General features: G+C 48.1%; 1 protein-coding gene across 10 annotated transcripts in view; it reads left to right on the top strand.

The window, feature by feature from the left end:
* The window catches only part of EIF4G3 (eukaryotic translation initiation factor 4 gamma 3), a 142,696-nt gene that overhangs the window by 36,001 nt on the left and 84,902 nt on the right, over positions 1-21,793 (top strand). For 7 of the 10 annotated variants that reach the window (XM_084220107.1, XM_084220103.1, XM_084220106.1 and 4 more), the window contains exons 2-3: positions 6,445-6,520; positions 14,426-14,569. The exons of 1 other annotated variant lie outside the window; for it this stretch is intronic. In XM_084220107.1, coding sequence (XP_084076233.1) covers positions 6,445-6,520; positions 14,426-14,569 — 220 coding nt within the window. The remainder of the gene's footprint in view (positions 1-6,444; positions 6,521-14,425; positions 14,570-21,793) is intronic. 2 more of the 10 variants (XM_084220105.1, XM_084220110.1) reach the window with 2 other exon arrangements.

Genomic DNA, 21,793 nt, shown 5'->3' with positions numbered 1-21,793 from the left:
GACTCAGCCAAAAGGCCTTTTGTTGGGAATCCACTAGCAAAAAATCCCTGAACAGACAAAAAACCCCACCCAAACACATCCTAAAATAAAACGTGATCTCTGCAAGGAAGGGAGATGGGATATGATGTTGGATGGAAGCAGGGAATGGTTAGAGAGGGTCAGCATTTTATTTGGTGGGGTCTTCAAATGTTTTCCAAAGTCCTTGAGTTATATTGGTCTTGATTTTTGCAATATTAATTATCTCTCATCTGTTATGAGCAAGAACAGCTCAGCTGTGAAGGGTCAGGGTCCTTGAGTCCTGTAACAGCTGAAAACATGGAGGTGACATGGGGGGGGGAAATCAGCGTGGGCCTCTATAATAAGGGGTTGGATTCTGCAGATTCACAGGAGGATTGAATTATGGTCACCCAGGCAACATCAATCCTGCCTTTCCCTAAGTTTGGAGTTACTTGCTTTGTTATCTGAATTTTATTTTTCCTTGGAAAAAGTCAGTTTGGTTGTCACATTTCAGCATGGAGAGATGATGACACTGTTTTGATCTTATATATTTTAATTTTTCCTAGGTAATGTGTCACTTGGTGGAGTTTGCTTTGGGATTTTGTTTTTGTTTTGTCTTCTAAAGTCTCTAGTTTGCTTTGCCAGCATTTCTTCCGAAGGCTTCTGAAACGTGATCTGTCAAAAGAGGGATTGATTTTGAAGAGAAAATTGATTGCTGAAGTAGTTGCTAAGTAAAGGAGTTTGTGGTGCTACATTTGGGAGTAGCAAGATGAAAGCTGAAGGGAAACAAGCTGCAAAATTTCCTGCTGAGGAGTTTGTGCTGAGATTTAATTCTTCTGATAGGGAGCACTGATGCTTTCTGAGCTCCTCATTCATTGCCGTGCAGCTTTCCAAACCACTCTGTTGTGTGGGGGAGTTCATCTTTCTCCCTTACCCTTTCCTTTATAAGCTTGGCTTGATTATTATTCCCTGTCAGCTTGCTAAGAGGAGCATGATGCTGCCTCCCATCCCTGTTCCTGGTGGCACAGCAGGGAAGTCGGGGAAGCAGCGAGATGGCAGCGGGGGTGCAGGGCTCGGGTACCGAACCCCACGGAGCTCCCCCCGTGCTGCCTCTTTAAGAGCTCAGGCTCTGCCCGTGGGGATGGGCAGGAAGAGCTCCGGAGCCAGCCCGGCGTGGCACGGATGGGATGTGGCTGAGGGGATGTGGCTGTGAGGGGATGTGGCTGTGAGGGGATGTAGCCATGGGCTTCACTGATGGATGCACGGAGAGGACGCGGCGCTGAGCCGGCTCACGGCCAGAGCTCTCCAGGATCTCCCTGACAGAGCTCTCCAGGATCTCCCTGACAGAGCTCTCCAGGATCTCCCTGACAGAGCTCTCAGGATCTCTCACTGACAGAGCTCTCCAGGATCTCTCACTGACAGAGCTCTCCAGGATCTCTCACTGACAGAGCTCTCCAGGATCTCCCTGACAGAGCTCTCAGGATCTCTCACTGACAAAGCTCTCAGGATCTCTCACTGACAGAGCTCTCCAGGATCTCTCACTGACAAGAGCTCTGTGGGATCTCCCTGCCAGAGCTCTCCAGGATCTCCCTGCCAGAGCTCCCTGGATCTCCCTGACAGAGCTCTCCAGGATCTCACTGCTGGAGCTCCCTGCCAGGTAGGACTGAGCGTGCCATACAAAAGGCTTGGCCCTGCAATTGGAGCATGGTGGAGCTGGGAAGGACGGGGTGATGCCAGGGAAGTTCCAGCTGCTGTGGCTGGCAGAGCTTTTCCCTTTGAACCTTTTCAGAGCCTTGTGTTACCCAGCCGGCTCAATGAAGTGTTGCTGCTGTTGGGGTGTTCACCTCCTGCATTTTAATTGTATGGTGAATAGAGAAGGGGCTGCAGAGGAGAAACACACTCCTGGAAGGCTCCCTGCTGTCACATCCGTGCATGCTTGGGTTTTATAGATTCCTTGCTCCAAAAAGCTGAAAGAAATGCTCAAATTTTATGTGGTTTCTTGCCCTTCTGTAATCTTGCATGACAGTTTTTCCTTCGGATTTTTAATGCACAGTTTCAGTACAAGTGGGGTTACGTGTGGGGATTACATAACCCTGGGGAAGTCAGTGGGAGACTGGCTCCATTTCTGGGCAGGGATGAAAATCAGGAGTTCTGGAATGGTTTTGTGTAAGGTGTTTGCATAGGTGCCTGTGAGTACCGTGGGTGTTTTTATTCCTGGGAAGAGGTGCTTCCTCAGAGCTGTGAGCTGGAACGGGAGGAGAGGTCAGTAGTGCTTGGGGTAAAATGGTTGCTAGTTGCTGAAATGAGCTTAGGTGAAAAGCACTATTCGAGGGAAAATGAATCCATTTTGGGAGAAAATGGAATAATGTTCTCTCTGTCTTCCTGCAATCTCGGTGGAGCAGAGAAAGCTGTACAAATTCCTGCTGGAAGGGTTGGTTTTGGTGTGTGTTTCCAGGTCTGTAACAGCACACAGAAATCTCGCAGGATCGCAGTTCTGTAGTATGATTGGAGCAAGCAGAGAAATGTGATAGAAGGAGGAGATTTCTGCAAGGAATTCCTGCTGACTGTCATTTCACTCAGCATTTGGCAGTGTCACTGATTGCTCCAGCAGCTCCAGGCAGGATTTTTTTTCCTAATCGCTTTACAGAGAAGTCACATATTCCCCTATCCTCAGAGTGTGGCTGTGGCAGTCTAATTAACAGAGATCCTCCTCTTTTTAGGGAGATTTTTGTTTTCCAGAAAAATTCTGCGTGGTTTCCAGCCGGCATTCCTTCTCCCACTGGGTCTATAATAGCTCCTGAAATTCCCCAGCTTGTAATCACTGCTGCAGCCAGATGGGGACTAGGTGGAACACCCATTGCATCTGTGCCTGCATTTATGAATCTGCCAGAAGTCTCTCACTTTGGTGAGAATTTAGATATATATTTCATGAGTTAATGAGCCCTGAACAGCGACGAGGAGAATGCAGTGCTGGTACTGGCAGGGTTGCCATCCCTCTCCCAGATCCTGGCGTGATGCTGATGGAGCAGGGAGAGCTCTGAGGAGTTGTTCAGCCTGGCAGGAGCAGAGCAGAGGCTGCAGTTCCACTTTACCAATTGATGGTGCTTTAAGGGGTTCTTGGATTTAGCAGGGTCTCCTTGCTCCTGCTTTTCTGCTTCATTGCTCTCCTCATCTTTTCTCCCTGTGGAAGGAGCTGTGAAAACTGTGTGAGGTTTGGATTTTCTTTGCTTTTCCTCCACTCCCTCTCCCTTCCCACCCTTCTGGATGATTTTGGAGCGTAGTTGCCCAAATCAGTGATGTGGGTGGCAGGATATAGGGGAGGAGGAGGGGGAGGAAGAGGGAGGGCACAGGATGCTCCTGAATTGGATCTCAGCATGGCAGGGTAGTAACACAGAAGAGCTGCCTGGATTACTCAGGGCATCCTGGTGCTCCTGGCTGTGGTGAATCCAGTGCTGCAGCGAGGCTGGGCTGGCTGAGCTCTCACTCCTGCACTTGCCTGGCTGTGCTGGGGCAGCCTGAGGGCAGCGATCCCAAGGCTTGTGCTGCATTTTGGGATGTGCAGCCCCAGTGGCACCAAAATCTGTGTGTGAGAGCAGATGAGTGAGTGCCCTGGGGCTGGTGTGGGTGTGGATGTGCATGTGGATGGAATGATGCTGCTGGATGAGGTTCTGCTTCCCACCTGCCTGCCCTGACCCGTTCACCTCCCTTGGTGGAGTATCCATGCTGTCATTTAACCCTTTCCTGGAAGAGCCTCATCAGCACAAGTCATGATAAACTTTGCTGTCACCCTGGCTTGCTTCTCCCCCACTAACAGCAGCTGTTATCCCAGGACAGGCTCCTTTGGCAGGTGGGGGAAGAGGGAAGGTGGTGATTTCCACTGGGGAGCAGGAACAAGCTCCAAGAGGCTTGGTGGGAACCAAGAGCCTTTCCACTTGCCCAGCTCCTTTCAGGGAAGCTGGGATCTCTCCACTAGTCCCGTTCCTCTCAGGGAAGCAGGAGCCTTTCCACTTGCCCAGCTTCTTGCAGAGAGTCAGTCTGTGGATGCCACAAGTTAGGTACTGGAAATAATCACTTTCTCCAACCATTATTTCATTAAGGTTTCCTGGAATTTGAGGCATTCTGTTCCTATCAGTCTTGTGTCCAGGTCAAATCCTTTTGTAAAAAGGGCTTAAAAGGTTTCTTCTGGATCTGATGAGACTTATCCCTTCCTAGGAGAGATCTTAAACAGTGACTCCAAACTCTACAAATCCATCTAGACTGCTCCTTCCTTCAGGCAGCTCTTCCTCAGTGCAAAAAGAGCGGTTGCTCTGCTCAAAGGAGATTATTTCCTCCTGACTTACATAAGTTCTAAAATAAGAAAATAAATCCCAACCTTGTCAGGGATGAAACCGTTTTTCCAAACTCAGGAATGATCCCTTTTGAAGCAGTGATTGCTTCAATGAATTGTCAGGAGTGCCTGGAGAAGGGAAATCTCAGCTGTGACACAAGGGGGACAGCTCCATCCCAGGCCTTGGGCTGTCATCCCTGCCATAGGGACGTTCTGGGGGAGAGGGAGTGGTGCTACAGCAGGAAATTTGAGTTTTCATTCCATCTTCCAGTGTGTTTTAATCTTTCTGTCCCAGATTTTGGCTATTTAGTTGTTATTTTCCAAAACTTGGGGGTGAATGCAAGATCCTTGGCATGAAGGCTGGGAGTGACTCTGTTGAAGTTTGTGACAAATCTTACTGTTGTTTGGCTGAGTCAGGGTTTTAAATCCCATTTGGATGTTAAAATCCTCTCTGTTTATCAAATGACACCACTTGGGCCTGAGCTGGCAGATGAGCTAAGTGCAGATGAGCTTTAGACCCTGTTAAGGAATTCTTGCCATTGTTGAAAAAAGGCAAAAAGAGATGTAGGGTGAATGAGCACCAGCCTGGGCACCGGTGGGACCGGATCCTGTTCCTGATTCTCCTGCCCTGGAGGTGGCCCTGGGCTGTCTCCTGTCACCAGCCACAGTGACAGGCCAGGGCCTCCCTGCAGAGGTGTTGTGAAGGTCAGGGCTGGGCTCTTCCCAGCATAATCCCATCAAGCAGCTTTTTATTGTGTTTGGTGCTCAGACATTGAATATATAACAAAACTGAGAAGTTTTAGAGTGACTTCTGAGCCTGTTTGGTGAGGAGGAGCTTTTTAGTGACAAGTTCAGAGCCAGAGCAGAGCAAGGTTGTAAATCTGTCTGTGTGTTTCTGGTGCTGTAAATTTGCCTCAGTGCTGCTGGAGGAGGAGCTGATCCAGCTGGGATGTGCTGTGAGCAGTGGGCAGGGGCAGAGCAGGTTGTGTCTGAGCAGTCCTTACTTCAGCTTTAACATTTGGTCCATTTTAAGGGGAATAGTTGGGATTGTGGAGCTTGGGGTGGCTGTTCAGTTGTGTCAGCACCGGCAGGGTCTGTCCTGTCACTGTGGTGTTGGTCCCTGCAAAGCTTTGGGCAGCAGCTTTAATCTGGGGATCAAATTTGGGGTGCAAAGAGTCTCTTGAAATCTTGACTGAGACTTATCTGGGCTCAGAATTTAACTTAGCAATGTGTTTTTCATGTTAGAATAAAACTAAGTGTTTTAATGACTCTGTTTTCTTTTTAAGTATGTTAACATGTGAGATCTGTGTCCTTCCATATGTACAAGAACCTCAGTCAATCCAGCTGTTCTCATTTCCCATGAAATTTTGGTGTGTAAAATATAAACAGCAAAAAGGTGAAATCTGATTATGGCATTTAGGAAAACTTTTCAGCAAGTGCCTTTTCTGTGACAGTGGGCATTGGGTGTTGTCTGGATCTGTGTGAGGCCACAAGGTGTTACCCAAGTCAGACTTTTTTATTCTTTTGGATCCTTGCATCCCCCCGTTTTATTTGACAAATAAACCAGATTCTGTTGTGGGGGTTTTCTGTGCACAGGTTTTTTCCCTTTTTTTCTCCCCTTAGATTTCCACAACTTTACAACTAAGAAAACTCTTGCAATTTGCCTTTAAGTCACCCTGCAGCAGCTCCTCAAAACCTCCCATCCCTCTGCCAGCCCTTTCTTTTGGTGGGCGGATGAGGAAAGGAGTCCCTGGGTGAAGAGAGGCAAACAAGGAAACAATTCCAGCAGGATTGCTGCGTGCTTGGCAGAACAGGAGCTGCCATTGTCCGGCTGTGCCCTGCTGATCCGCAGGGTTTGCCGCTGAATGCCGAGGGCTCGTGGCTCCGGGGCTTTTTCCCTTTCAAAGAGAAGCAGAGCTGGGGGACGCTCTGGACAGGCCCAAGGTTCTGTGGATTATTCGAGTTTGCGTTGGTTCCCTCGTTCCTAGGGTGGGACAGCTGCCTCTGGAGCCCGGGAGATCCCCAGGGATCGGAGCTGCCAGGCTGTGCTTCCAGGGTGGGGTGTCCCTGGCGGGGTCCCCTCCCTTCCACGCTGCTTTCCTTGACTGGCTGTGTTGCAGAATCCCCCGAGGTCCTGTCCAGCAGCCCCTGGAGGATCGGATCTTCACTCCGACCGTCTCGGCTGTGTACAGCACTGTGAGTATCCGCGGGGCTGGGGCAGCGCGGGGTCGGGGCTGGGCAGGAGTCAGACAGCAGAGACAATGCAGCTTCCTTTGCCCCTGAAATAAATGGAGCTCCAAAAGTTTCTTTTGGTGGCATGTGAGTAGGAAAAGAAGGGGGACCCTCTGGCTCTCCAAAGCTCCCTGATAGGAGAGTGCAGCCAGAGGGAAGTGGGGCTCTGCTCCCAGGGAACAAGGACAAGGGGACACTGCCTCAAGTCGTGCCATGTGAACCTCTCACAGTGGCTGTTGGGAAAATCTCTTTGCTGAAAGGGTGGTGAGACATTGGCACAGGCTGCCCAGGGAAGTGGTGGAGTCACATCCCTTAAAGTGCTCAAAAGATGTGTGGATGTGGTACCTGGGGACAGGGGTGGGTGGGCATTGGGATATTGATGGGACATTGGGCTTGATCGTGGAGGTCTTTTCCAACCTTAATAATTCTGTCATTTTATGAAGAACCTTTTTAGTTGCATAGGAGCAAGAAAGGGAGAAATCTTTGAAAGGCTTGTGGGTCCATTGCTATTTTTAAGTGTCTAGTTTTATCCAGCATATTGGAGTGTGGGTTTTCCCACTCTCCCAGTGGGAGAGTGTCACTGGAATGACAGTGTTTTGGCCATATTTTCATTTGGGTGACTCCATCTCTTTCCTTTCTGTGCATCTCACAGACTGATTTTTTTGTGTACTAGTGGCTTCACATTTCCAATACCTTCTTATGAGAAAAATAATCAAGAAAGATTTGTTTTCACGTGAAGCATTCCATTGCACAGAGGAAGAAATATTTTGATAGTAAATAGAGTATTTGGGATAGGTGCCTTTGGCTCATTGTCCTAGATGATTGCTAATGTATAATATTGATTATTGTAGAAATTTAGCTTAGAAACAGCAATGTTTATTTGTGAACATGATAGTCTTTTCCTTTTATCTATTTCTTTTTTTCCAATGGTAATAGCTGGAAGCCCAGGGTTATTTATAAGCTTTGCTAAATCAGCACAGCCCTGGGAAAGTCATATTTTGCTTTTCTGGTTGGGATAGTACAAATATTTTTAATGCCAAAAAACCCTGCTTTTAAGCTGCTCTTTTAATTATTTGGAAAACAGGAAGAAAAGCTGTAGATGGGATAAATTCAGTACGTTTTATGCAGAAACATAAGCTGCTTATAGAAAAACATAAGCTGCTGTGCAAGGTTTTCTCCTCCTCTGTTTGCAGGAGTGACTGGGGATGGGGTTCTTGGCTCTGGCTCCCTGGGGGCACCTGGGGCTGCAGCATCTCTTGCCCAGAGGAGCTGTGGCTGCCCCTGGATCCCTGGCAGTGTCCAAGGCCAGGCTGGGCAGGGTTTGGAGCACCCTGGGCCAATGGAAGGTGTCCCTGCCATGGCAGTGGTGGGACAGGATGAGGAGGATTCAAGTCCCTCCCAAACCAAACCATTCCATAATGGTTCAAGGATAATGATGATATTTAGCTCTTCCTTTTTTTGGGTTGTAGGGGAGTTCTGTGATGCCTCCTCTGCTGGGACTGTTGGAGGTGCTAAGCTGGGCTCTGGGCAGGATTAAGGGTAAAAGTGCTGCCAAGTGCCCATTGGTCCTGGAAATGCAGCAGCTCAGGTGGCTGCAGGGGCAGAAGGACTCAGGGGTGGCCGTGGGTGGTCTGGTGGCCATGGATTCCCATCCAGGGGAGTTGGAATGGGTGGGGTACAGCTGACAAGGGTTGAAGGTTCTGAGGTTTGAGGCGTTGACAGCAGTGAATCAACAAACCTGAGCTGCAGGCTTTGGGCACCCTCTGTTTGTGTGCAGAAAAGCAAAACCAGAAGAACAAATTCTGAAGAAATCCTTCCCTGTGAGGGTGGGCAGGCCCTGGCACAGGGTGCCCAGAGCAGCTGTGGCTGCCCCTGGATCCCTGGCAGTGTCCAAGGCCAGGCTGGACAGGGCTGGGAGCAGCCTGGGACAGTGGGAGGTGTCCCTGCCCACGGAACACAATGAGCTTTTAAGGTCCCTTCTAGCCCAAACCATTCTGTGAACATAAATGTACAAACACTTATAATAAATAATTCAGTTTGTATTATCTTTTATATACCCCATACAACTCTTAAAAAACACTTAAAAAATATCTGAAGTCCTTTAAAGAAGGTTATTTTTTTCATTTCTTTCCTCCCAAGATATAATGCAGATGCCTGTGGGGAAAATATGACTGTAAAAATTTAAATTAATGTAAAATAGAAAAGTAACTGTGAAGAATGACCTAAAATAGCTTTTCAGTGTGGAAAAATATCACTCCTTGCTATGTTACAGGAATAGAAGACAGGGCTGGAAATATCCCAGTTCCAGGATCTGAGAATGCAAAAGTTTGAGAGAAAATTTCATGTTTTGGGGAAAGGAGAGAAATTTCTCGGCTGGGTTCTTTTCAGGCTTCCATTTGAAGCCCCAGGCAGATTTCAGATTCAGAGGGAGTCCAGGGAAAAATGAATTGGGATGGAAAAAGCACATGATGGGAGTGCCTTGACAAATTCATTCATGAAAGGCCTCAGTGCTTTGTTACACAGGAAACAGCGCCATGTGTTTGAGGCCTGGGTTTGCATTGAACAGACATTTTGAAGAGCACTGTGAGATCACAGAATCTTGCAGGTAGGAAAAAGTCTCCAAGATCTTCACATCCAACCTTCAAGTGCATCCTCAGTACCCAGGGGCCGCTTTTTCCCATCAGCATTTTATTTGCTTGCACATCTTCTGTGGGATTCCACGTGGATTATGGATCATCACTTCCAGAGATGTGTTTTTCCAGAGCATGGCTGGTGTGGGAAGAGTTGTGGGGTCCAGAAGCACCACATGGTGACTCTGAGCTGTCCCCGTACATCGTGTGTGGGGTGGGAGCAGAAATCACTTGAGATATGGACAGCCCACAGATGAACCCCCAATTTTTAGTTAGATAAAGAGAAAAAATAATTCAGTTATCCTTTCTGTGGCTTTCCACATGCATTATCAGGACCTTGGTTGCACATTCCAGAGCTCACTTTTTTTTTCCCCACAGCTACAAAAATGGGAATGGAAAATCATGTGGCTTCCACTATGAGCCCCAATAATAAAACCAAATCTGAGGAACAAATTTTCCTGTAGGACAGAGGTAGGAGGTGAGGAAGAGGCCAAGTGGGATGAAGTTTGTCTGAGAACTTGGAGATGCTCAAAATTCACAACAAGGCTTTGGTAGAACCTCTTTATCAAGGAAATCATGCTGGTATTAAAACCAAACCCACCTAAATTCATCAGAAGTCATCTTTATTTATTTATTGTGACATGTTATACTGAATGGGTTGTTGGTTTGGGTTTTTAAATACATAAGTCCAGAAGTAAAATTATATGAAATCAAACCACAGTTGGAAATAATTATTTCCATGAACTAACCTTGTAATAATTTTCCCTCATCAATAATGGAGAATGCTCTATTGCAGAGCTACTTTTGGACATAAAGGTTTGGGGCTTGTCCTGTAAACTGCTTCTTGCCTGCTGTTTCCAAATCCTCTGCACTGCAAGAAATGAGGGTGGTTACTTGTGTGGCCTCTGAAAGATCCAAAACCTGCAGAGTTTAGAAGGGGCATAAGAATGCAATTCTGTTTCTGTTGTAAATTATTTCAAAGAAACATATTCAAGAGAGTTTTTGGGTTGGAGTTTTTTGAAAGATGTAGATCTCCCAACAGGAAGGGAACGGCACAAAAGGTGAGTGTAAATCCCACCAGGCACTCCTGTCCTGTGCCCAGGGGAATGGAGCTGAATCTATGGGAAATGAGATTGAGGAGCAGAAGCAGACATGCTCTTCACATTCAGCACGAGGCACAGCTCTGGAATTGGATAAGAGTCCATGGTACTCATGGACATCCTGTCTTTGCACAAATAACTGGTTTTGGCAGGTTATGGTGGAGGTTTGTAACTGCTTTAGTAGCACGTTGTGATTGGAAGTGCTGAAGCTTGGACCAAAGCCACTCTGGGATAAACTGTCACGAGCTGAGGAGCAGCACTGAGGCCCCGAGCAACCTGCTCCAGTGGAAGGTGCTCCTGCCCATGGAATGGGATGAGTTAAAGGTCCCTTCCAACCCAAACCATTCTGTGCTTCTGTGAATGACTTCTGGATGAGAACTGGTTGGGAGTGAGTGTTTGTATGGGGAGAAGTCCCCTGGTCAGGTGCAGCCTGGAGCAGGGTCCCTGTGGCAGGGCTGGATCCAGCACTCGTTGAAGGCATCGTCAGTTGCTGTCCTCATGTGCCTCTGGAGCAGGTACCATGTCCTGTCAGGGTGCCCAGCTCATGCCAGCTGGGGGCAAAGAGGGCAGTGGGGCAGTGAGGTGCTGAAGAGCCCCCCCTTGTCCCAGATTTTCAAGGACTAAGGGCGGACTCTCATTGGCTCCTGGGGTGTTTGGTTGTTTTCTGTCTTGGGGCCCCCCTTGGTCCCCTCAAGTGTTTCACACCCAGCAGAGGTTTCACGATTCGTGTCCTTTGAAGGGATCTTCCTGCAGTGAAGAGAATCCTGTAGAAAAGGGATTAGGGAGGATTAGCTGCTCCAGCCTCCCTGTTCTCAAAGGAGGGATCTGGGTCAGGAGGCCGAGGCGGTCCCTGCCCGGCTGCGCGGAGGCTGTGGGATGTGCAGGAGGGGAGCTCAGTGCCTCATTCTGCTCCTGCCTGCAATCATGGAATGATTTGGGTTGGAAAGGTCCTTAAAGCCCATCCAGTGCCACACCTGCCATAGGCAGGGACACCTTCCATTATCCCAGGGTGCTCCAAGCCCTGTCCAACCTGGCCTTGGACACTTCACAGATGGGGCAGCCACAGGGAAACCAGGGACTTGGGTGAGATAAAGAGTAATCCCAAAATTGTATGAGATGCTAAACCCAAAAGCTGTAAAAGAGCTCAGAAAGAAAAGAAGAATTCCAGACTGAGTTTTTATTTTGTATTTCATTACCTTTTCCTTTTAAAATACCAGATTAAAGCTTCTGGAAAACTAAAATTAGCTGTTGCTACTCAGGGAAAGTAGAAGGTGATGCCCTAGCAAATTAATATGTAATTTTGTACATCCATTTTTAGGAAAACAACTTAACCTATGGATTTAAGGAGGATATTTGCTTCCATAGTCATCTCAGACCATTTAAGAAACAACCAACCACACCTTGGGCTCTATGGGGCAGGTACCCCAGGAGAGATGAGCTTAGACAGTCTCTACCTTTTACCTTTGTTAAAAGTTAATGATAAAAACACACAAATTCAGGAAGTTTGTCTTCCTTTACTACCTGTTTACATTAAAATCAGTGTCTTATCATTCAGTTTATTTGTAAATAATTTGTTGTAGGAAGAAGAAGGTGTGGAAACACCAACTTTGCTGTAACTGCTGAGAAGGGCTCTCTGTGCTTTTCCTTCTGCTGGAATAAACACCAGTCCTTGGTTTGGGTGCAGTGAGCTAGGCTTGGCTAAACTCAGGAGGTCGTGGAAAATCAGTGGTAGGCTCCTACAGGATACTCTCCAAGTGTGCTGTTGCCAAATTATCAAACTGGTACAATTTCATAATTGTTCTGCTGCCTTCATTAGGCTTTCAAGCCAATTTTAGTAGGTCCAGACCTGTGTCTGACATGTGTCTGCTGCCCTGCATGAGGGTATCTGATGGACTCATTCAAGCAGCTGCAGTTTTCCTCTCAGTTCAGCTTCCAGAGTTCAGATCCAACCACGAGAGCATTTCTTGATGTCTTTCAGTAACCTCCAGCTTAGGTTATTTTCCCCAAGGCAGTGCTGGAGTCACTGTCCCTGGAAGTGCCATCAGGGGATGGTGTGGGCATGTGGCACTTGGGAACGTGGTTTAGGGGTGAACCTGGCAGTGCTGGGTTTATGGTTGAACTAGACTGGATTAGATATTGGAGGGCTTTCCAACCTTAGGGATTCTGGGATTCTGTTCCACAATTCTATTTGCATGTTGTAATTTCTGAGGAGAAGGAGGACTGCTGGGTGCTCACAGTGACCTGGGTTATTGGTAGTGCCCCTGTCCTCCCCACTGCCAAAGCCCTGTGTGGACTTGGCTGCTGTTGGATCAGAGGATTTTGGATGTTTGCACTGCTGAGAGTCGGAGGTGAAAACTGGCAGTGGTTGAAGTCCCACAGCTGTCACAAAATAACCTCTATTTTCCCCCCAGAAGTGCATTGAGGAGGATGGTGAGGAGCACGGGCACAGCCTGCCAGTGGGGCTGTTGCTAGGAATGGTTTCCTCGTGCTTTGGGTTGCCTGTGCTTCCTCCCCCTCCTGAGAGCATTATTTGACATCCATCACAATCTGTAGTCACTCCCAAGCACCGAGTGCTGCATGACTGACACGACAGCTCTCTCAGGGTTGACACAGGAGTCATGGGACAGACTTTCATTTTCCTGGGGATGGGCTGTGGAAAGTTTTATGGAGCTCTCTGCGAGGTTGGCTCTGGTCCAGCCGAGGCTGCGTGCGCACACCTGCCAAGAGAGATCAGCCCAAAAAGAGATGATTCATCCCTGGCGAAGGGAGGGATCCAGTTGGGGACACAGGATGAGGTTCTGTGACTGACCCACCCTTTCCTCTGATGAGCACTCGGGGGCTGTAAATCTTCCCACAGTGAAGGCTCCTGGCCCATTCCCAAGCCCTGGAGCTGTTGCATGTTGTGATTTCCTGGGATTTCGGGGCTGGCGCAGCTGCTGTGGTGCTTTAGGAGCTGGAACGGCAGGCGTGGACACTCTGGGTGCAATAAAGGGACTTGGAAAAAGCACTTAAGTGGTGAACTCCGTGACTTCTGCTCTCTTGGAGCTTGGAGCTAATACTCCATTAAAAGAGCCAGGAATTTCCTTCTGCCTTCTTTACCCTGCTGGGGACATTTATGCTCACATTGGTCTGTGCAGTGCCAGTGACCTGTGTGGGCTTCAGGTGCCTTCAGCTCAGACTGGGGAATGTCAGATGGGATATTGGGATAAATCCTCCCCTGTGAGGTGGGCAGGCCCTGGCACAGGTGCCCAGAGCAGCTGTGGCTGCCCCTGGATCCCTGGAAGTGTCAAGGCCAGGCTGGAGGGGGCTTGGAGCAGCCTGGGACAGTGGGAGGTGACCCTGCCCATGGCAGGGGTGGCACTGGATGGATTTAAAGTTCATTCCAGCCCAAACCATTCCAGTATTAAGTGGTGCTTTTCAGCAAACAAATAAATGAGAAAAGGTCAGTGAGAAGCAAATGCTAAATTTCAGTAACATGCATTTTAACCCAATCTGCCAAAATTCAATTGTGGTGAACAGCTGGAGCACCCAATAGTTGTGTAACTCTTTTTTCCTTTGATTCCCCTTTTTTTTCACTATAGCCACTCTCTAAAATATATTTAAAACAGTTCCTTAGTGGAGATAGTAAAGTGGAGCAAATATTTGTGTGCCATGAAAACATTTTTCTAATACTTTGCTTAATGTGTTTTGTTGAGCATTTTTAATAGAAGTTAAGAAAGGAGATAAACATATGCAAGATTTGCTTTGCTGTTTGATTCTTTGCTTGTGGCAAGCCCTGCAGATACCATGGCCCCTCTGCAGTCCTTTATTTTTCCTTTTTGGAGGGGAATATGCAAATTTCCCCCTTACTTTGTTGCTGGTAATGCGTACCCCCTTGCAAAATCCCAATATTTTTGATATGGCTTCTCATGGAGGGATCAGAAGGTCCCAGGCCTGAAGGCAGAGGGATCCCACACATTTCCACCAGTGATGCAGCTGGTGCTCTGATTTTTTGATCCTTCCACATTTTCCTGAATCAAAAAAATAGTTAAATAATTTGTGCAGTGTTTCACTTAGATAAATATATATTATTTTGTCTCTCTAGATATGTACAACGGAGTCTCTGCAGACCGATTACTAATGAAATGTTTTACTAACAGTTTATCTCCACACAGGTAACACAAGTAGCAAGACAACCGGGTCCTCCTGCCCCATCCCCTTACACTGCACATGAAATAAATAAGGGACACCCAAATCTTGCTGCAACGCCACCGGGACATGCATCGTCCCCTGGGCTCTCACAGGTAAGACCTGGCGTTGGAGCAGAGCATTCCCAGCCTCCCCCTTCCCCCCCTGTGCCATTCTCAGCTTCTCTGCTCAACAAGAAACTGACTTGTGTTGTCTGTGACCAGTGTAGAAACCGAGTGAATAAAGGGGGTGGCTTGAACCTTGCAGTGACCTATCAGCAGCACTTAGATTAGCACACCAATACCATGAATTGGTATTTATAAATTATGTACAAGTTTACAGGCCTTACTTGTATTTTCATTTATATTCTGAATATTTTTTTTGTGTAGGCATTAGTTCCTCTTAGAGTCTGTAACAGAAATTAAAAACATCTTGAAAAATTAGAGAAAATAATTGTGGATGAGGAGGAATGTGTTTTGCTGTTGGATCAGGCAGTTTGGGGCATGGCCTGACTTCCAGGTTAAACACCCTAAAAGTGCCCTGTCTCTGGGATTTTCCAAGAGGAAATCAAGATGGTGCAGTTTTGTACAAGATGGTGCAGTTCTGTAATTCTAAGAAATGGGTCAGGAAAACGAGTTGCACAAATGATTTCTCATAAAAGAGATGAGACAAAGGGCTGGCTACAGAAAAGTCCAGAACAGGAGATAAATGGGAGTTATAATAAGAATGGAGAAATAGAGTTTAGTGAGATATGTGGAATAAATTGGTCTCTTTGTAGCCTCTATTAGATAAATATTCTGCAGGGCTGACTTGCGAGTGGAGAAGCTTATCTGAAAAAGGAGGGGGCAAAAGAGGCAGGTAATGGGCCAAGAAAAAAAGGGAGATAAAAGATACTGGGATGGGGAAAGTGGGATGTGTAAGGAATGAGGTGTGAGCTGGAGGAAAGCCTGCTGTTCCCTCTGCTCTTGATGGATTTATACTTGTGTGGATCAAGCAGGAAGGCCTGAGCAGGTCAGCTGTTAAGGAGAGTGGGTTTGTTCTGAGGAAGGGGAGCAGGATGAGAGGCTGAGGGTGGGTTGGGAATGGGGAGGTGATGGGGAGAGCCTCAGGCGGATCTAAGCTCCCCTGCCAGCCTCTGAAAAATTAAACTGCAGCTGACCTCTCAGAGCAGGAGATGCCTGGAAACAGTCATGGAAGGAAAGGAACACTTCACCTGAATGATGCACATTCTAGATAAAGCATGATGGGGCACAAACTCGTGCTTGTGTTTGGGAATGTGCAGATGCTCATCCCCCGTGGGTGGCACATCAGAGGCTGCAGTGTCTCTGGCAGGCATTGGTGCTGTTGGGGCTGTTCTTGCAGTCCAGCTGCAGGGTTGGTGGGAGTAAAGGCTTTGGGCTGAGGACTGAGGCTCAGGGAACAGGGAGGGCACAGCAGGGTTGCAGAGCAACCCCTCAGATGCTGCCTGGCTTTTGTCATGGATCAAGACATTCCTCCCTGGTAAACCTCATCAGCACATGAAGCTACTCATTTGGCAGAGGAGAGGGGAAGAAGAGAAGATTCTGGGCAGCCTCTTTAAATCTGTAATCATTGTAATCAAGGGATTTCTCTTCTTCCCTTAATATTTTCCATATTAAGGGTCAGTGCATGCATAGAGCGTGGGGCTCTGTGCCAGGTCTCAGGCAGCTGGATAATGCTGCTTTCCTCTTCTGCTGCCTCTTGGAAGTGGGGGTCAGCCTGTGTGTCCCTGCCGTGCTGCTGGAGTGACCTCAGGCCCTGGGGGCTCCCAGGGTGGCTGTGAGGAGCCAGCCCTGCTGTGCTGAGGGGCAGGAGGAGCAGCAAGGCCCAGGGGGAGCTTTGGGGCCAGAGAGGGCTGGGCACTGCAGAGCTTTTCCCCAGGGGATCCCTGCCGAGGTGGCATTCAGCAGTGAAGCAGCACAAGTGCTCCTGCTGTTCTCAGCTCCCCTCAGGAACCCTCCCTTTGGGTGGAGCTTGGGTGGTGATGCCAGGCTGGACAGGGCTTGGAGAGCCTGGTCTGGTGGAAGCTCTCCCTGCCCACGGGGGAGCAAGCTGATCCAACCCAAATCATTCTGGGGTTCTGTGAAGAGCCAAAATGCAGGTGTCTGCACTTGGGACACCAGTAAGGCCTGAAAGGGGATCAAAGCTTTATAGAATAACAGTTTTCTGTACCTCTGAACTATTAGAGATTTGGGTAAATTTATATTCTGAATATTTTTCTGTGTATCTCACTTGGACTCCTGTCAGGAGTTGAGTCTCTGTGTTATGGTAAGAAATTCCCAAGCTAAAGGGAGATTTGGATGGAAGTTTAACCTGTTCACTGCATCTGTGATTTGTCTCTCCTGGGCTTCAAGGAACACCCTGGTGCTTGTGTTAAGAATGAGGTGAATGCAAGTTTCCTATTTCCACATCTCTTGTAGTTTGTGAATTTCCATCATGTTTTCATTCATTTGCTTTCTTTTAGAAAGCAATGAGAGAGTAATTTTTGAGTAATTTTGTCTGATTCTTGAGCACCTTCAATCTTAAATCCTGCTGTTTCCCTTTAGAGATAAAGGGACCCAGGCTGACATGGGATTCAGATGAATGTGTTATTATTAATTCCTTTAACAGCAATAAACCACAAATAACTGTATTTTACCCACCCACGCTGTGTTGATGATTGAACACTGAATGAACAAAGGTTGTCTTTGCCTTTGTCCAGTCATGCCTAACATAGCGAGGGGGTGTTTGTGCATAAAAGATAAGGACAAGACCACTTTGTTTGAATTAGAGTCTGATTAAGGGTCATTGATTTCTCCATCAGACTCCTGAGTTAATAAATACTCATCAAAGTGAGTCTTTCCAAGGTAGGGACTGCTCTTGAGGCAGTAGTGAGTGAAAATCCTGGTGGGTGTTTTAGGCTTTGGATGTCATCTGGTACTAAATCATCTGGAGTTTGGGCAGAGATAGAATGTGTGTCACTGCTGGTGGGGCAGATTGCTCTGAGTGCTCAGCAGAGTCTCTCCTTGCTGTTACTCAGGTGAGATCTTGGCATCTCCTCAGGCTCTAGAGTTTCTTGAAGAGGGGATCTCAGAGAACCATGGAGTGTCCTGAGCTGGAAGGGACCCACAGGGATCAAATCCAGCCCCTGGCCCTGCACAGACACCCCAACAATCCCAGCCTCTCCAAACCCTCTGGAGCTCTGGCAGCCTCAGGGCTGGGACCATTCCCTGGGGAGCCTGGGCAGTGCCCAGCACCCTCTGGGGAAGAGCCTTTCCTGATCTCCAAGCCAAACCCCCCTGGCCCAGCTCCAGCCCTTCCCTGGGTCCTGTCCCTGCTCACAGGCAGGGATCAGAGCTGCAGCCCCCAGGGAGGGCTCCCCTCTGGCTCCTCTGCTCCCGGCTGAACACACCAAGTGCCCTCAGCTGCTCCTCCTGTGGCTCCTCCAGACCCTTCACCCTTGGCAGAAGCCATGCTCCAAAGGAGAAGTGGTTTAACAAATGCTTTGGTTCCACCAGTGACCCCTTGCTGTCCTGGCTGCTCCAGAGCTGCCTGTCCCAGCACATGGCAGGGCTGGGAGATGCAGTAATATCTTGAATTCTAGTAAGTGATAAAAGGAATTGCTGTCACTTACTGGAGCTCCAGGAGTTGGAGCAGTGCACTGTAAGTTTGTGTGTGATGGGATGACAGCATTGTGCCCAGTGGTCTGAAAGGGAGAGCTTGGGAACCAGGGATCAGGGCGTGTATGGGGTGTTTAACCTGAGAAGTCAGGTACAAGTGAACGTTGTAGCTTTGTTTGGTTTCCTTTAGCTTTATCTAAACAGACAGAGCTGGTTCTGTGGTGCTGTGGTTGGGTGGCCCTTGCTCTTCCTCCTCCACCATTTCCATCTGAAGTAGCCAAAACAAGAGCAGAGCTCCCTGCTCCACCTCCTCTGGGGCTTTCCCAACAGGCACTTTGCTGCCCTTCAGGATTAGTTTGTGCAGCACAGTGAGGAGGCCTTGGCAGCCATGTGCAGCAGTCCCACACCCCCGTGTTTGCAGCAACAGGCAGCATCTCTGCTTCCCAAATTCCAGGGCCTTGAAGTCATAGTGCTGCTCTGGGGAATGTGCTGAGCTCTGGCTCAGGGGAGTGTGCAGCACATGCTGCTGCAGTGATGTTATGGCCAGATGTGGCCCCAGGCACATAAAATTTCATATTCCTGTTGGGTTTTGTGTGTTTTTCTCTCATTCTGACAGGGAGAGGAGGGGCACGGCCCCTCTGCCTCCCCTCCTGGCTTGGGGCTGCAGAAGGGGCTGGATAGACACAATTCCCTTTCTCAGTGTGGGGAGGAAAGGAGAAGCCGTTGGAAAAGGAGCAGAGCAGCTCCCAGAGCAGGTCATGCAGAGCTCAGGTAGGGCCTGGATTGACAGTCAGGCATCATCCCATGATGGATGGGGAATCCAGAGCAGGCTGAGAGCATTCCCAGAGCCCCTAACAGAGAGCAGCTGAAACGCTGTGAATCTGCCCCATTCCAGTGCCTTACACTGAGGGATGGGGCAGCCATGGCAGGATGGGATAATGGGAAAGCAGAGCACTGCCAGAGCAGCTGGGCTGGGAGCAGCAGGAAGGAGCTTCCCTCTGTCCGTGGAGTGAGCAGAGGAGGAGAGGGCTCCTCCAGAGGCAGTGTGCAGAGCTTAGGGCACCAGGAGAAGGCAGTTTCATCCCTCTATGACTTGGGGGTGTTTTGGAGGATCCCAAGGAACAAGTGCAGTGGGTTCTGGCTTGTGAGGATGAATGGTTTGGAAAAGAATCTTGGCTTTCTCTGCCTCAGCTTTAGAACTGCAGGCTCCAGTGGGATGCTGAGGGATTCTCTTAGTCCAGGCCCACAGTTTGGAAGCATCAAGCGACCACACTTGGAACAAATTGCCAGGAATTTCCTCTCCAGTCAGGGATAGCTTCAGCTCTCATTAAGAACACGCTGTGCACTGAGCAGATTGGTGCTGCCTGCCCACGGCTGCCTCTTGGGATGGGCTGGAATGCTGGAGCTCTAGGGAGCAGAGGATCCCACAGCACTGATGGGGACCTTCCTCTGGAGCTGCTGTAGTTGTGAACATCCCTCACCTGCTGCTGAAAAGGTCGAGATACACCCAAGTGAACAAAAGTGCAGGAGGGCTCAATTCTCTGGGTCTTGGTGCACGGAGACCTTGACTTTTAGGTGGCTGATTTAAATCCAGAACAGATTGTACCAGCTGAAACTTGTTACCATCTGGTTCTGTGCCTGAAGTGAAGAGAGTTTTGTGGTCTCATTCTGCTCCTCAAAAATGTCACCATCGTTGAATTAGTGTTTGTAATAGCAGGGAGACATTCCTTAGTACCTTCAGGTCTGGGAATGTGTGCCAGGAAGCAAGTCTGCCTGCCATCTGTGGCATGTTTATTAGGCAATCCCCAAGCCCCTCTTTTATGATCTTGGATCCTTTCTGCAGGAGCTGGAATAATCCTGTTAGAACCATGATGTTTATTCACTGCTTCCATCTTCTGCAGCCCAATTTGAGATTCTTTTAATTAAGGGATGTTTATTAAGGGATTGGAACAGAAGGAGGGATGTAATTTAATTGTAACCTCACCCATTGGTACCCTGGGGTCAGTCAGGTGCCCTGGGACATGGGGACTGTTACTCCTTGTTCTCTTCTTGTGTTGGAGTCTGGTTGCTACACATTGAACTCATCTTCCCCCAAATTCTGGTGACCAGGGACAGGACCCCAGGGAAGGGCTGGAACTGTGTCAGGCTGGAGATCAAGAAAGGCTCTTCCCCAGAGGGTGCTGGGCACTGCCCAGGCTCCCCAGGGAATGGGCACAGCCCCGAGGCTGCCAGAGCTCCAGAGGGTTTGGAGAGGCTGGGATTGTTGGGGTGTCTGTGCAGGTCCAGGGGTTGAACTCTGGTCCTGTGGGCCCCTTCCAGATCCATGATTCCTCATTATTTGGGTCCACATGTGTTTTGCTAAAAGGAAATAGCATAAAATCAGGTAATAAACTTCCTCTGCCCCTGGGGCACAAGGGGCTCCCAGTTTTATTGGCTCATTCAGATAAGCTCCCTGTCCATCATTTTCTGTGTTCAGGAGCATCACTGTGGATCCCTTGATCTGAGTTGATCTCTAAGCTTTGCAGGGAGCTCTTCCCCCAGAGAACTTCTCTGTGTAGGAACCTCCTTGTTCTGTGTAAGGAGCCATTATCACCAATTCCCTGCTGCTTAAACCCACCCAGAATCCCAGAACTCAGTCAGGGAATTTATTTGTGATGCAGACACAGAGTGAATAATTAAACTCTCCTTGTATAAATGAAGAAGTTGGTGCTGGACCAGCTGAGAGAAAATGCTGCCTGTTTGTGCTGCTCCTCCAAGCAGCAGATTCCAGTTTCTTGGATCTGCTGTCCATTCCAGATAATGAGAATAAGACAGATTTAAACAACTCACCTCCTGATAGTATGAACAGTAAACCTACCTAAATAACCAGATTATTATGTAGTAATGGATTTTTTTCTGCTCAGTCAAGAGTTTGACCTCCTTTTCTTTTCACTTCTTTCCTTGTGCTTCCTTCTGTACATCCGGGTCATGCTTCATCCCAGCACATTTCCAATGCATTTTGCAAATTCCAGGCTTGCAGGAATATGTGATTGCAGGTGGAGATTTGAAACTGTGAGTTATTTAATAGCTGATAAATCCAGAAGTGTAATCTTCTTTTGGCCTTTGTGTTCAAGACCTGCTGGAAGTGCAGCTGAACCCTCTGGTTTGTAATAGGATTAGGAGGTTTTTGATTGGGTTAATAATGCTGGGAATATTTCCTCTGAGAATGTATTTCATTATTTTTGGTTCATTACTGTGCTTTTTAACTCATTAAGTTAAGTCTGGGCAAATCTGGCTGGAAACATCAAACATGTCTTGTGTCTCGGTGCCTTTCGTCTTCAGGGGGCTTTTGTGTGGGGATGCTGGGCTTCATGGGTGTCTTCCAATTTGGGAGAGCATCTGGGGGTAAGAGCTGCAGGAAGGGAGAGTTGGGAAGGCATAATGTAGCTTCAAATGCAGATTAACACTATTTATTTTAATTATTTAACCTTGGAAGCAGTTGGTTTTCATAAGGTGCAACGTAGGAGGGATGTATGAATTAGTTTTAGTATTTGTGCACTCCAGCAGGACAGAAAGAGCCTCTATTTTTTTTTTTTTTCTAGCAAGGAAAGGAAAGAAAGGAAGGCCCATTACAATTTTATCATGTACATGTACAATGAAAAGATTACAGCACAAATGCTGAGTCTAGTTGGGACTAGGTCTGGCTTTAGACCCACCCCTCATCTGCCTCATAGAATCCTGTTA

This window comes from Fringilla coelebs (assembly GCF_963513975.1).
Source record: "Fringilla coelebs genome assembly, chromosome: 22".
Lineage (NCBI taxonomy): Eukaryota > Metazoa > Chordata > Aves > Passeriformes > Fringillidae > Fringilla > Fringilla coelebs.
This window is presented reverse-complemented; position numbering and strand designations above follow the sequence as displayed.